General features: G+C 36.4%; 2 protein-coding genes across 3 annotated transcripts; both read left to right on the forward strand.

Annotated features, from left to right (window-relative positions):
- The first annotated feature begins 15 nt into the window (after window positions 1–15).
- Window positions 16–2,619, forward strand: LOC120336930 (very-long-chain 3-oxoacyl-CoA reductase-like). The gene has a single exon (XM_039404725.2). The coding sequence runs from the start codon at window positions 30–32 to the stop codon at window positions 948–950; it is 921 nt and encodes a 306-aa protein (XP_039260659.2). The 5' UTR covers window positions 16–29; the 3' UTR covers window positions 951–2,619.
- Window positions 2,620–2,623: 4 nt separating this feature from the next.
- LOC120336929 (uncharacterized) lies at window positions 2,624–12,608 on the forward strand. Of its 2 annotated transcripts, XM_078119136.1 has the most exons (11): window positions 2,624–2,742; window positions 3,800–3,890; window positions 4,333–4,455; window positions 5,245–5,949; window positions 6,659–6,787; window positions 7,603–7,726; window positions 8,982–9,102; window positions 10,545–10,729; window positions 11,551–11,704; window positions 11,787–11,829; window positions 11,932–12,608. In XM_078119136.1, exons 1-10 carry the CDS (start codon window positions 2,639–2,641, stop codon window positions 11,806–11,808), a joined length of 1,758 nt encoding a protein of 585 aa, XP_077975262.1. In that variant the 5' UTR covers window positions 2,624–2,638; the 3' UTR covers window positions 11,809–11,829; window positions 11,932–12,608. The 2 variants fall into 2 exon arrangements, with proteins under 2 accessions (XP_077975262.1, XP_077975260.1); XM_078119134.1 differs by having other exon boundaries at window positions 11,787–12,608.
- Window positions 12,609–14,203: the final 1,595 nt, after the last annotated feature.

The raw sequence follows: 14,203 nt of genomic DNA on the forward strand, positions 1-14,203 counted from the left end.
ATGTATTAGTCTAGGATAAATATTCTGACATGGCATTGGTTGAAAACTTTGTTACAGTAGTTGGAGTTTTAACTATTCTCCGCTTTTTCTCAAGATTTGTGGGAACTGTTGCTCGCATAATCAACGAGTCATTGTGGAGTAAAACCTTTGATTTTAAGAAGTTCGGGACATGGGCGGTCGTTACCGGTGCTAGTGACGGAATTGGAAAAGCGACGGCATATGAACTTGCTAAAGCTGGAATGAATTTGGTGATCTTGGCTCGTACGAAGTCGAAACTTGATAAATTTGCTGACGAATTGCGACAAAGTTTCAACGTTCGTGTTATTGTTATAGCAGTTGATTTTTCAAATGGTGAAGATATTTATGATGTCATAAATGAAGAATTGAGGGATCTCGATATTGCATTGTTGGTTAACAATGTCGGCATGGCGTTCGGAAAACCTATGTCCTTCATGGACGTTCCAGAGTACAGAAAATATTCTACTAATGTTGTGAATGTCAATGTCTTGGCTGCCATGAAAATGACAGAAATCGTTTTGCCAAATATGGTCAAAAAGGGGGGTGGGATTATAACTAACATATCTTCGCTTGTTGCCTCTATGAATGGAGCATATTTTTCAGTTTATGGGGGTTCAAAAGCAGCTATCAACGCTTATACAGAAGCGATGCAGAATGAATACTCAAACAAAGGAATAATTTTTCAACTCATTGCTCCAGGTTTGACAGTCACACCAATGGCATTAACATACACTGACTTGAAACCAAATTTGTTGATCCCGGTATCAAAGTTGTACGGAAAACATGTTGTCAAGTCACTGGGAAAATCGTCTCACACAAATACAGGATTCCTTGGACATAATGTGTTTAAACTTTTCATAAATCTCATCCCAGATTTCTTAGCTGCAAAGATAAATGGATCTGAAGCAGCAAAATTAAAACCTAATAAATAGGATGAATTTAATGAAATGTTGACTTTGTGTATGTTGTGTAACTTGTGTTATAGTTTTAAGGTTTAAAAAAAAGCTAGAACTGTTGAAAAGTAGTTTTGAATTATATAGTGATACCTTGGTAGTCGAATAAATTCGTTCTGGATTGGTGTTGGAGTACCGAAACTTATGGTGATTATTTTAAACACATTCCAAAATACCGTACTCGAAATATTGAGAAATTTTTTTCATAACATAAAAAAAAATACCAACAAGATTAACAACAACATATTACCAAAACGTTCCACTTGGGCCCATTAAGTGTTCTATAATTTAAAAAACTTTTAAAAAACATTTGAAAAGTTATCATTTTAAGTAATTGGACCATGATCCCTGCTAGATAGGAATTCTAGAATACTTATCTGCTCATAACCCATTCTACCTCTAGTTACCAGATTTCTCCTTGCATAATATTCAGGTACATTTCAGCATATAATTCTATTGAAGTCAGTTGTGTATTATTTGTGGAAAGTCATGGTATTCTATATTGTTTCACTATCTAATTAATTTGTTTCTAATTTGTGAACGGGGCTCCCGAAGTATGCGAACCAAGATGGCGGACATCGGAACGTAACATGGGTAACAGGTTAGGGTTAGGCGATAATTTTTTTCCAATTTTCCTTATTTTAGTTCTATTATCAGTTCGAAGACTAGCCAAGAGCCTCCCGTAGTATTTATACCTAAAATTATGGCCTAACCCTAACCTAGTACACATATTACATTCCGATGTCCGCCATCTTGGTTCGCATACTTCGGGAGCCCCTTGTGAACTTCTTTTGCCATTGAGATTATAATACGGGGTGCCCAAAAAGTTCCGCCCGATTTCATAGCATTACCAATTGCAAATTTGAAAAATTTGGTTGTATGATAAATAGGGACTACAACATTTAACATATATAACATCAAATTAGAAACAGGTTGAATATAAATATTTTTTTAAATTAAAAAAATAGCATTTGATTATAAAGACTTTATAATCGGGCGAAACTTTTTGGACACCCTGTACATTGTATATATTTCATATTTTGCCTATTTTTGATTGTTAGAGGTTTAGATGTCTTGCTGAAACTAACACGAAAGTATTTTTATAAATTATATTGAACTCGAGGTTGTGTGGAGAAGTTTATGTTTGCTGAGATGATGATTATGCTGCATAAATACATTCGTGTTAGTTTGAAGCAAGAAATTTATTAAATCACATAGAATTTTCATATTTACTATTCCTGCAGCATTCTTGTATCATTGCCATACGGGTCCACCAGCATGGAAATATCGAGGAATAACATAGAATTGGTATCAATTTAGTTAAGTTGTTTAGCAGGTAATGGTACATAATGCACCCACCAACATGATTCCCTGTAGTTTCAGTAACTCCCGGAATTCAGTTGTAATTTTGCTCAGAAATCTGTCTCTATTGATGATTCTGCTTTACTTTTGAGTGAGTTTGCGTGGCCTAGCGTTTCTTCAAGCAAATGTAAAAAAATGCCATAAAATAAAGATTTAATATGCAAACACTCACCGCTATATTACATTATACAAGTGAATTTTGTCCCACCAATTTTACAAGACTTTTTTTCAATTTGTATGCTGTTTATTTTTATCAAAATTTTTTATAAAATTCATTGATTTCCAGGCATAGACATAGATATAAAATGACTTCACTCAGCCGGGAGGAATACTTGAAGAAATATCTTGCCCCAGTTGAAAGTGGCGACTATAAGAAACGGAAAAAGAAAAAAGGGGGAAAAGTCAAACAGTGAGTGATGTTGTTTTTCATCTGTCATGAGGAGAAAACTGACAAGGTTTAGTTAATTTATGGCGAGTTAGTGCAAACCGCGATACGTGAAGAGATTTTTTGTGGCCCTTGAACTTCATTTTTAATGCATAAAACCAAAAATTGCTCAGAAATTTATAGTTATCTGTTGGCGGATGTATGTCGAAACAATGTCTGTTGTGCGGTGGTTGTTTTGCAGTAGTTAGCGAACATATCGGGGGATTCTGGCTGCTTCCTGAACGAATACCTACTTGTTAGTTTGTAATTAACACAGAAATAGAAGTTGCGGTCATGTCATAATTTGAAGTTTATTAATGTGGCGGCTGTTCATAGGTGGAAAATAATGCAGCTCATACTCTGCCGTCAATAGGCATATTTGGCCGAGTAGTATCGCAGTGCCGATGACTGTTTTATATGTATGAACTTCAAAACTATATTGGCCATACCTTTGTACATAGTAATCTCCAGTTTCTCTTTGGTGTGACTGGGATCTTTCCAGTTCATCATGGGTTATGTGGCCTACCCTGTTTATTATATCTCGGCTTACATTCTGTTTTTTGTATCGATTTACTTGAGTTTCTCTCTGTACTAATGCTTAGCACATTTATCTCATGGGAGAGGAAAGATATTAGTAAGAGTTTTTTCTGACAAGCCGAGTTCTTCACATGCCTTATTTGTTGTACAGGGTGTCCATAAGTTCGTTTACAATTCCAATTTTGTTATGAAGTCAGTTCTCAATATAGCATTACCAGGTTTATTGTTTTTTAATCAGTAATTTTTAAGTATTTTCACTTCATTCAATACATCTGTGAGGGCCAAAACAATATATGGTATCGTTAAATTCTCTCTACAGTTTATGAAAATTATATAATACTTTATTGACACCCTAGATATATGGATTTTGGCGGCATATGTCAATGAGGAGTTCTTGCACATAAGTATCTCCTCCCATGAGGTTTCAGCTTTCGGACTAACACAGAGTATGTGTGCATCCCACCCACGAGCCCTGTCATTTTATTTTTTATTTTATTATTTTCAGAGGAAGGGGCATGAAAATAGTCGATGACGATGTTTCATGGAAAAATATTGGACCGAAAGATGAGGAGGGGGATTTCCCTGATGCTTTACTGGTACGTTATACATATTTTATTCAAGCAAGGTTTCTGGGGATGCCATTATAGTTGAGTCTAATGCTTTAACCACAAGCCCCCATTGGCCTAGTTTGTGTAATCTTATCTATTATTTTCTCTCCTAGCTTATTTGACATGAAGTGGACCTATAGATCGTTTTGGTATTAATTAGGTTGTTGTTCTTTTTCTTGTTACCTTATGAAAAAAATCGCTCCTCTTACTCAACAAGTGACCAATTGCTTTGGTACTTTCAGTGGTTAAAATAGTCGATTACGTTGGCTTTTTAATATTAAACATGGTGCATTGAATACATCATGAAAACTCCTTAACAGCAAGGTATTTTCATAGAAAAGGAGGACCAAAAAACGTTACAGTCGTTGGAAGATAGAATAGATCATAAAAGTATTAGAAGCACTGACCTATGACCTTTTTATCTTCTCAGACACAGGAAGAGAAACCTCAAGTTGAAGTTATCGACAACAGAACAAAATCTGAGAAGGAACTTGATGCGTATAGGAAGAGCAGTAAATGGAAAACATTGAAGGAAGACAGCGATGAAAATAGGGTTTGTACTGCGTAATGCTTCATTTCCGGTACTCCCGAAGTATGTGAACCAAGATCTCGGATACTTTAATGTAGTATGTATACCAGAATATGGGTAGGCCATAATTTTATCCCAATTTTTCCCATTTTAGTTCTATTACGAGTTCGGGGACTAGCCAAGTGACTCCCGTAGTATTTGTACCTGAAATTATGGCGTAACCCTAATCGGGTACACATACTATGTTCCGGTGTCCGCCATCTTGGTTCACACACTTCGCGAGTAGGCTACCTTGTTTTCAAGTTTCCCCGATTTTCATTCTCGTATGAGATTTCACCAGGGCTGCTGAATCGGCATAAGTTTACAATCAACTCCGAGTTGATTCAAAATTTTTGAATCAGATTCCACATCTGAACTTATGCAAGTCTCCATTAAAAACATGTCAAATGATTGCCTATTTCTTATTTGTTAATAAGTATGATATCTCTTGCTTTGTTTCAATTGACAACGCAATTTTGACGATCCATAAGTGTGTGTACTAATATGGAGGTGACTAATTTTGTTCGCCTACTTTACATCATGTTGTGTAAAGGGACTGAAACCTACTAGTCATCGAACTCGTAATAGAAGTAAAATAAAAAAAAAACGGAATCAAATTATGGCCTAACCCTAACTTGGTACTATCAATTTTGATAACTGAATTTTATATAGTTTAAGTGGCTCTTGGAATTTTAGTCTCATAAATCTCTCTCTTATAGTGTTTGATATTACTTTTTTTTAAATAAAAATTCGAAAATTCCAATTTTTTTACAGATTGTGATAGAAGATTCTGGTAGTGATTTTGATGACATCCCTCGGAAAAAGCAATCAAATAATTCCAGACACGATTCGGACAGCGATATAGAAATCCCGAGGAAATCAGAGGCTAAATCACGAAAAAGGCATGACTCTACTAGTGGAGACGATACAGCGCCACCAAGGGGATCTAAAATTTCTAAAAGGACTAAACATAATGATTCCGATAGTGACTTGGACATAAGGACTAAAAAGCATGACAGAGCAGAAAATACTTTTAGAAGAAAACATGACTCATCAAGTTTAACTGACTCTAGATCAGGAAAACATTCACACAAAGGTCATAGGTCAAGGCACGATTCTGATTTAGAAATTCGAAGATCGACTTCTAAATCAAATAGAAATACAGATAGAAATGGACAAAACAGTAATTCTAACAGTCAAAGGTCACGTCATGATTCCGACTCTGATTTAGATGTAAAAAGATCTAAATCATCACAAAAAAGAGACTCCAATCACCGCCGGTCTCGACATGAAAGTGACTCAGATTTGGAAATTCCACGTTCTAAGACTCAAAAACGTAATAATCACAGTCCATCATCTAGAAAATCTAATCAAAAAAACAAATCTGGGAATAGCAGGCATGATTCTTCTTCAGATTCGGATTTAAATATCCCAAGGTCAAAACAGTCAATCTTAAGGTCAAATGAAGGTCGTAAACAGGTAGGAATGTTTACAGTCGTATACTTCTATATTACTGGTAAACATGTGTATCGTTTTGCTAATGCTTGAGGAGAATGGCCTAACAAATATTGTAATGCAATGCAAAATTGGGTTACAAAATTACTCGCATGTAAATAATTTGTCAACTTTAAAAATTTTCTTCAAAAATGACTAAATGGCGATTTTGCACTAATAGTGAACACTGTACTTGTGTATCATTTTCTAAATTTTTGTAGGATGAAAATGGCCTTTTTAATTACAAATTTTCAATACTTATGGATGATAGGAAGCTCCAGTAGAATTTTATTTTCCCAATTCCTATGAGATGCGATTTAATCAAAGATTAAAGAAGAAAAATTCTTTATTTCGCGTCAAATTTCAAAAAATTTTAGGTTCCATTTTGACTTTATTTGTACTCCCCTGATTTTCTTAGCAAACTTTGTGCATTTCGACAAGTGGTTCCCAAAATTGAGTAGAAGTCGGATGGCCGAGATATCGGTATAATTGAAATGTTACGAATATCCATGCGCCTAAACTGTGATGATGACGTAACAATTGATGGTATCTAGATCACAAAAAGACGTTACGCAAGCTGTAGTTCGCCCACAGGCCGCGGTTTGGAAACCACTACATAGGCTTTACGTCACTGTTGCATATGTACTTTGTGTTTGCATATCTCAACGTTTATCTCTTGTTATTCTAATGTCAGGTCGAAAGAAATGACTCTGACTCTGATATGGATTTGCCTCGTCCTAGGAAATCACGTAATGACTCAGACTCTGATTTAGAAATTCCTCGGCAAAAAAATAAAGGTGCTTCTGACAGCCAGAAAAAAAGAGTGAGTGCAATTTATTATATCGAGGTTTTCAAGAGCAAAGAGCGAACTTTATCAAAAAAAATGATTTGAAAGTGTTGCAAAGAAATACATGCTCTTTATGGGGTCATATACTCTCCACATTCATTATTGCTCAATTTATTCTTATTTTTTATGTACTATTTTATGAACAAGGCCTCATATAAGCAGCCACTGGAGGAGATAAGGAGCTATTCTATTTGATTTTGGAAGAACCGTGTTCTTTCCTGTTTGGCATTGTGTGTGCCTGAGTTTCTCAAACTTTTGGCATGACAGAGCCTGTGAAAAGATGGACTTTCATTTGCTGAGCCTCACGATAAATTTATAAAATAAAAACAGAGAAACACATTGTTAGCCTACTCACCATTTAATATCCGGAGTAAACTAAAATTATATTAGCCTAATTAATGACTCAAATTTTTTGATGCTTTACTTGATGCTGATTTTTGAAAGTATTCATTATTTCAATGAATAGCCAGTGGAGCCCCTAGGTTTCTTCCAAGGAGCGCTGGGGTTCCATGTGGAACACATCCATTCCCATTCGCCATAATAATGTTGCATTCCTAGTGGTTGGCGTTGTTGAACCAGAGATTAAAAAATACATTATTATTTTACCAAATCACTGTCTAGTTATTTTTAATAACGTTTAGTTTTCACAACTCTCTACATGAGAAGCAGGCCCACATGAAAGTGCTTTGGCGGTCCGCATGCTACATGTGGGCTATAGTTTGCCCATCCCTTGTATAAATCTTCATGAAGAGTGAAATCGAATATTTTTGAATAATTCTATCCACTTGCAGGCACAAATGTCAAGCGGTGGGACGGGAGGGCTGACGAGTCGCCATGAATTGAAAAAAGAAATTGAAGAACGAAGAAAAAAGGATTCTGATATTGATAAGCTTGCAAGAGACACTAGAACTAATGGTTAGATGAGTGATTCTTTGTCGATATCTATTGTTCTTATCTTTATTCATTTTATTCTTATCCTCTATATCTCTTATCGGCGCACTAGAAGTGTGTTACTAATTTTGTTCGCCTACTTTACATAAAGTTGTGTAAAGGAACTGAAACATATGGGCGGGGGTATATTCACTTGGCTAACACGGACAATCCTCGAACTCGTAATAAAACTAAAATAAAAAAATTAGAATAAATGATAGCCTAACCCTAACCTGGTACACGAAGTACCCTCTTATCTATAATATATCCCCTACCATATTTTTCTTATCTTTATCTATCCCTTTCTTTATCACTGTCTGATGTCAATCGTTTTCTACTGAAGTTTCTGTCCTAGTGATAAACTTATCTAAAGCCCCTGACACATCAAGCTTAATCATGTGGCCAATCATGGCCTTATATCCCGGTTACCAGCTAAGAAATCTAATGTCAAAAGCCAGGGGCGTGCAACTTTTATTACAGGATTACATTACAATCGTTTTCTACTGAAGTTTCTGTCCTAGTGATGAACTTATCTAAAGCCCCTGACACACCAAGCTTAATCATGTGGCTAATCATGGCTTTATATCCCGGTTACCAGCTAAGAGTTCTAATGTCAAAAGCCAGGGGCGTGCAACTTTTATTACAGGAAGGACAGATACGAATAAGAGAGTGAAATCGCGGGCCGTACTTTTATTTAACATAGGCTTTCTAGTAGCTGCAGGCACAAAAATTTTCAATATTGATCTTATGACATTCGTTTCGCACTAGCCAGCTGTTAGGAAATTGTAACGACATAAGCATAGATAATAATTGGACTCTGGTTTTTGCAACGCAAAGGGATTGGAACTAAATTAAAAACGCGTTTCGTGGGTAGCACACCATTGAAAATTGGTACTTTCCAGAGTTCGAAATAAATGTGAGGCCCGTGAAGCAGTACCAATTTTGAATGGTGTGCTACCCACAAAATGAGTTTTTAATTTAGTTAGCAAAGGGATTGGAACTAAATTAAAAACTCATTTTGTGGGTAGCACACCATTCAAAATTGGTACTGCTTCACGGGCCGCACATTTATTACGAACTCTGGAAAGTAGTGAAATATGCAAATGATCAAAAAGGGTAGGAATGAATTAGTTGCACACCTCTGACATAAATCATCGTTTCTTAAGAATGTAATATTTTGTTTGACAAATTAAGAATAAATTGTAGTTATAGTTTTAATGTTTTTTTCTGTCTTATTCAGCCACTGTTTACCGTGAAAAGGGAGGAAAGAAGAGGGATTTGACGAAAGAAAGGAAAGAACAGGAAGAGGATGAAAAAGAAAAGCAGAAAAGGATGGATAAATATGATAAATGGGGAAAAGGGTGAGGATTTAAAAAAATTATATGATTTGACACTTCCCCGTCCCCGTGATAAACAATATATACCCCAGTGGTTCCCAAACTTTTATGGTTCATGGCACCCTTCCGGAGGCTTTCACAACTCATGCCCCCCCCCGTTTATCATTCCAGTGTTATTTATGGATAGGTGAACATGATAAATGGGGGAAAGGGTGAGGAAATAAAAATGATTTGATTTGACACTGAACTAAGCTCTGGAAAGCACCTGCTACCTAAACCAGTGATCCCTGGCCTTTTATGGCTTGTGGCCCCCTTTTAGAGTCTTTTAGCACTCACGGCCGCTTTTTTATCATTCCAGAGGTATTTATAGTGTTAATTTGATTGAGAGATTCAGATTCTCATTATGTTCAAACAATGCATGCTCAACAAAGTGAAAGCATCCCGTGAAATAACCTTATCAGGCAATGAAACTAAGTAGAACGGGGAGTTTTCTTGTGAAGTGAAAAGTAAAATCAGTTATGCACCTCGCCCCCCCCCCCCCCTCCAACTGCTCTGTGGCCCTCTCAGAGTGTTGAGGGCCCCTGGTTGTGAATCTCTGGCCTACACCATAGGTTTTCGAAGTGCTTCATATGGAGCCCCTGGGCTTCGTGAGAGAAACCTAAGGTAACCTAAATACTAAGAAACCTAAATAATTTTAGGTAATTTTAGTAATTTTAGTTCTCTCAGGAACTTTAATGGGGGACTCTATAATAAAAATGTGTTTTTTGTTTTTGTTTTCTAAATTTATTGTGTGGCTTCGTAAATAATAGTCAACTTCTTCACAGGCCTATAACACTAAAAGGTTGAGAACCCCTGGCCTACACAATTTATTGAACCATACGTGCGGTTGCAGGGATGGGCCTTAAATTCCTAACTTTCAGTTAAGAGCTCAGGGCCTTTCTGTGACCAGACTTATATAAAAAAAATTATATATATTTTGCCTATATGTCTTACATGTGCAAACTACGGCCGACGGGTCAAATCTGGCCCATTGGGTAATTCAATCTGAACCGCCTGATGCTACCACAACCAAACTGAAACAAAATTTTGATGTTTTAACTAAAAATAGCTCAAGTATTTTGTTGCGATTGCGATTACATTCAGTTTTGTCACGAGGCTTATTGTTTTCTGCTTTTACTGTTGTAATAATGTAAATATTGTTCATAATACTTTTCATGTCATACTTACTGAGTTAAAGTATAGGTGGGCCCAGGTCCCTAAATCTCACCCCTGCTATATATCTTAGCATGTCAATGATTGTTTGCAATCCTATCAGGTTCATATCAGTACTCTTTCCGATTTTAATTGCTCCGACCAAACTTTGATGAAGTTTTTAACATGTCTGAGGGACTTTCCGCACACTTGTATAAAAAGAAGAAAAAAATTCCACGTTTCTCGACACAAAACAATTTTTCCTGTGTTTTCAGTATGAAACAAGATGAAATGAAGAATTACGCACTGGAGGATTTATTACACGAGTCCAACAAACCACTTGCAAGATATCGAGATGATGCAGACTTAGATGCTTTACAACGTTCCCAAGTACGAGACGGGGATCCAATGGCTGCTTATATGGCTAAAAAGAAGAATAAAGAAATGGGGGATAAACCGAGTATGTACCTGAATTTTTATATGACCTATTTTTATTTCTTTACAGTGTTTACCTAAGCGCTGGTCAGTAACAGCTTCCTCCACCATGAAGTCTGTACATCTGAAAACAAGAGAGCTATGCTCAAATATATGGACACGTAGCGCCACCCAGTGGCAATAATTTTGATGACGTCATAGCGAAAAAAAACAAGTAATAGCCTTCTGGAGAAAAATTTTTAACCACTTTAGTCTTTAACCACTGAAAATATCAAAGCAATTGGTCCAGTATTCGAAGAGAAAAGTGATTTTTTAAAAATGGAGACGGAGACAAATAACAATAACAACAAAATTTTGAAACGATCGTTATGGCCACTAAACGTGTCCAACAAGCAACTGGCTAACTAATTCCATACGTGACATGGACAGGTAACCATACGAGAGGCCGTGGTTCGCCATAGGATTAAGCTCTCTTTTGAGCTCTTTTTTTCCCCTGGAATAAATACCGGTGGACCAAGTGGCTCCCAAAGTTGATTGACTGGTGGCCAAAATTAGAAGGGAGCGGGGAGCGCTTGCATCGGTGCGACTTGTATATTATCCTCATACCGATACGTATAATTAAGATACCGATTAGAATTGAATTGTTACGAATAAACACATGCTTGAAATGTGATAATGACATAACAATTGACGAAATCTAGAAGGCAAAAAGGTAAAGTATTAAACTTTCTCACTTACAGGGTTACAGGCCATGGTTTGGGAACCACTGTAATAGACCAATCAATTCTAAATTTCCATTTTTGATTGAAGCAGCTAAGAAGCTATTACTCTTCTTTCTCTATTTAGGTTTACCTAAGTACAGAGGACCAGCTCCTCCACCAAACCGATATAATATTCAGCCGGGATACAGATGGGATGGTGTGGACAGGTCGAGTGGATTTGAGAAGAAATACTACATGAACCAATCAGAAAGAAGTGCACATAAGCAGGAAGCTTATATGTGGAGTGTGGAGGATATGTGATGTGAACACATGTGTGGTTTTGTTTTGTGAACACATATGGGCTTAATGTGAAGATATGGGGTGGAGTGTGGAGGATATGTGATGTGAACACATATATGTGTGGTTTTGTTAAGTGGAGATATCTGTTTTGTGAACACATGTGGACTTAATGTGAAGATATGGGGTGGAGTGTGGAGGATATGTGATGTGAACGCATTATGTGTGTTTTTGTTAAGTGGGGGATATTTGTTTTGTGAACACATATGGACTTAATGTGAAGATATGGGGTGGGGTGTGGAGAATATGTGATGTGAACCCATTATGTGTGGTTTTGTAGAGTTGGAGATTTCGGTTGTGTGAACACATGGACTTAAAAGTGAAGATATGTGAACACTTATGTCTTAAGAAAATATATATTGTGACATGAGAGCACATAATATGTGAACTCTATTAGAGGATATGTGATATGAACACACATGTTAACTTACATGGCTTGTTAAAAACAAGTTATGTGAAATCATATGCAATGTAAATGTGCATGTATTTTAGTGTTTACGGATTGTTATATATCAAGTCGCTAACAGAAAATGGTCACACTCAAACTGGCTATACATATCAAAACTCATTGATAACGGTTTGCAGTTATTTTCAAAAACGTATACCCCATTCCTAAAACATTTTTCTAAATATTGCACTGTCGTTTATATTTGAGATCAAATGTATTTGAATGTTGAATTTATGCTAATAGCTTATCATCGGTGTCTTACAATTTTTATGCCTATTTTTTTCGCTTCGAAGTAGAGGCTCAAAGAATTGCTATTAGCAACAAGAGAGCTATGCTCAAATATATGGACACGTAGCGCCACCCAGTGGGAATAATTTTGATGACGTCATAGCGGAAAACGGAGACAAATAACAATAACAACAAAATTTTGAAACGATCGTTATGTCCGCTTCGTGTCCAAAAATCACTGTCAATTTTGAGTTTTGTCAGGTTTTCATATTTATCATGAGTAGAGGAAAGCCGATAACCGCTTAACCATATGGCGAATCACGACCTCTCATCTGGTTACCAGGTCGGGTATGGTATTGGTTAGCCGGTTATTTGTTTTGAGAACCATGGATCTTATGGTTGAGGAAGCCCTAACTGCTGGGATTGTGCTCTATGCATGACATGTCTATGTATTAATTGGAAACATCTATTTCTACTATTTTGAAAATTCGCTGCCTTCACAAAACTGTCTGTTTTTAATTTGAGTGTTTCTACTCTTGAATAAAAATTTATACTGCTCTTTCGAGCTAATCGTAAGTGGTTTTTTAGGAGTTTTAGTAGCCACTGACACTAGAATATTTGTTGCGTCTCTGGGTAGGTTTAAGTTTGATTGGAAGGATGCCAAATGACTTTTTCAATGCTAAAAGGTTTCTGACCTGTGTCCTATAGCAGGGAGGGCGAACCTTTTTCAATGAATGGGTCAAAAAATTATATTTTTATCACGGAACGGTGAGAGAGTGTGGGTCACAGATATTTAATCAATGTTTGAATCTATGAGAAACTTGCTGCTTCATCCTATCTTCCAAATCTCATAAGCTTCGGTTGGTGTTGTATAGTTTTGCGCTTTTTTCATGCATCACCTAGACCAGGCCTGCACAACTCAAATTACCACGAGGGCCGCAAAGATAAATCTGAAGGCCCGGCGGGCCGCCAATTTTGCCACATACATATTTCACAAGATGAACTTCAAATCAAAATAACATTGTGAAACAGTTAAATTTGATGAAACACTTTCATTACTGGAAAGCTTAAAAATATGAAGAATCTTATTTTCTTGAGTATTTAGTGGTTCATCTACCTTGAAAACCCACCCTTCATTTTTAATATTTTTTTTTTTATTGAAATTAGGTATTGCGTGTTGCAGTATAAACTGACTGCAGGAAAATATTTTACTCAGGTTCAGTTTTGTAAAATCGTCCCACATAAAGGTATTCAGTCATATCTAACAATTTTAGATATTTCCATTGCAGGCTGGACAAACAATCCGTTTAGTAGCGATAGATCTTCCTCTGTTGTACTTTTTCGACTGTTAAATTACATTTTTCACAAAATCTGCTCCAAATTTCTGAAGTTTTACAGTAAATAGCAATATCTTTTGTGCGAGAATTTCTGCAGCATTCATAAATGAAAAATTGTTTTTCAAGTTCTAAATTTGAAAAAGAAACTTCAGTTTCATAAACTGCTAGTAAAATATAATGGGGTTAATAATAGGTTGCTAATATGCACTAATGGGTGTGAGATTGTATACCGATATTGTTTTGAGCGTGATTCAGTTTGAATACCGAGCCATCTAAATCAGGGTTTCCCAAACTGGGGGAGGTCGAGCGACGAATTTTAAGGGTCGCGAAGGGCACACCAATTTTACACCAAGTTCGATATTTATTGAAACTAGTGCAAAACATAAATCTCACGATTTCTAATATGATCGGAGTAGCGGCGCGCTTGC

Source organism: Styela clava, chromosome 2 (assembly GCF_964204865.1).
Source record: "Styela clava chromosome 2, kaStyClav1.hap1.2, whole genome shotgun sequence".
Taxonomy (NCBI): Eukaryota; Metazoa; Chordata; class Ascidiacea; order Stolidobranchia; family Styelidae; genus Styela; species Styela clava.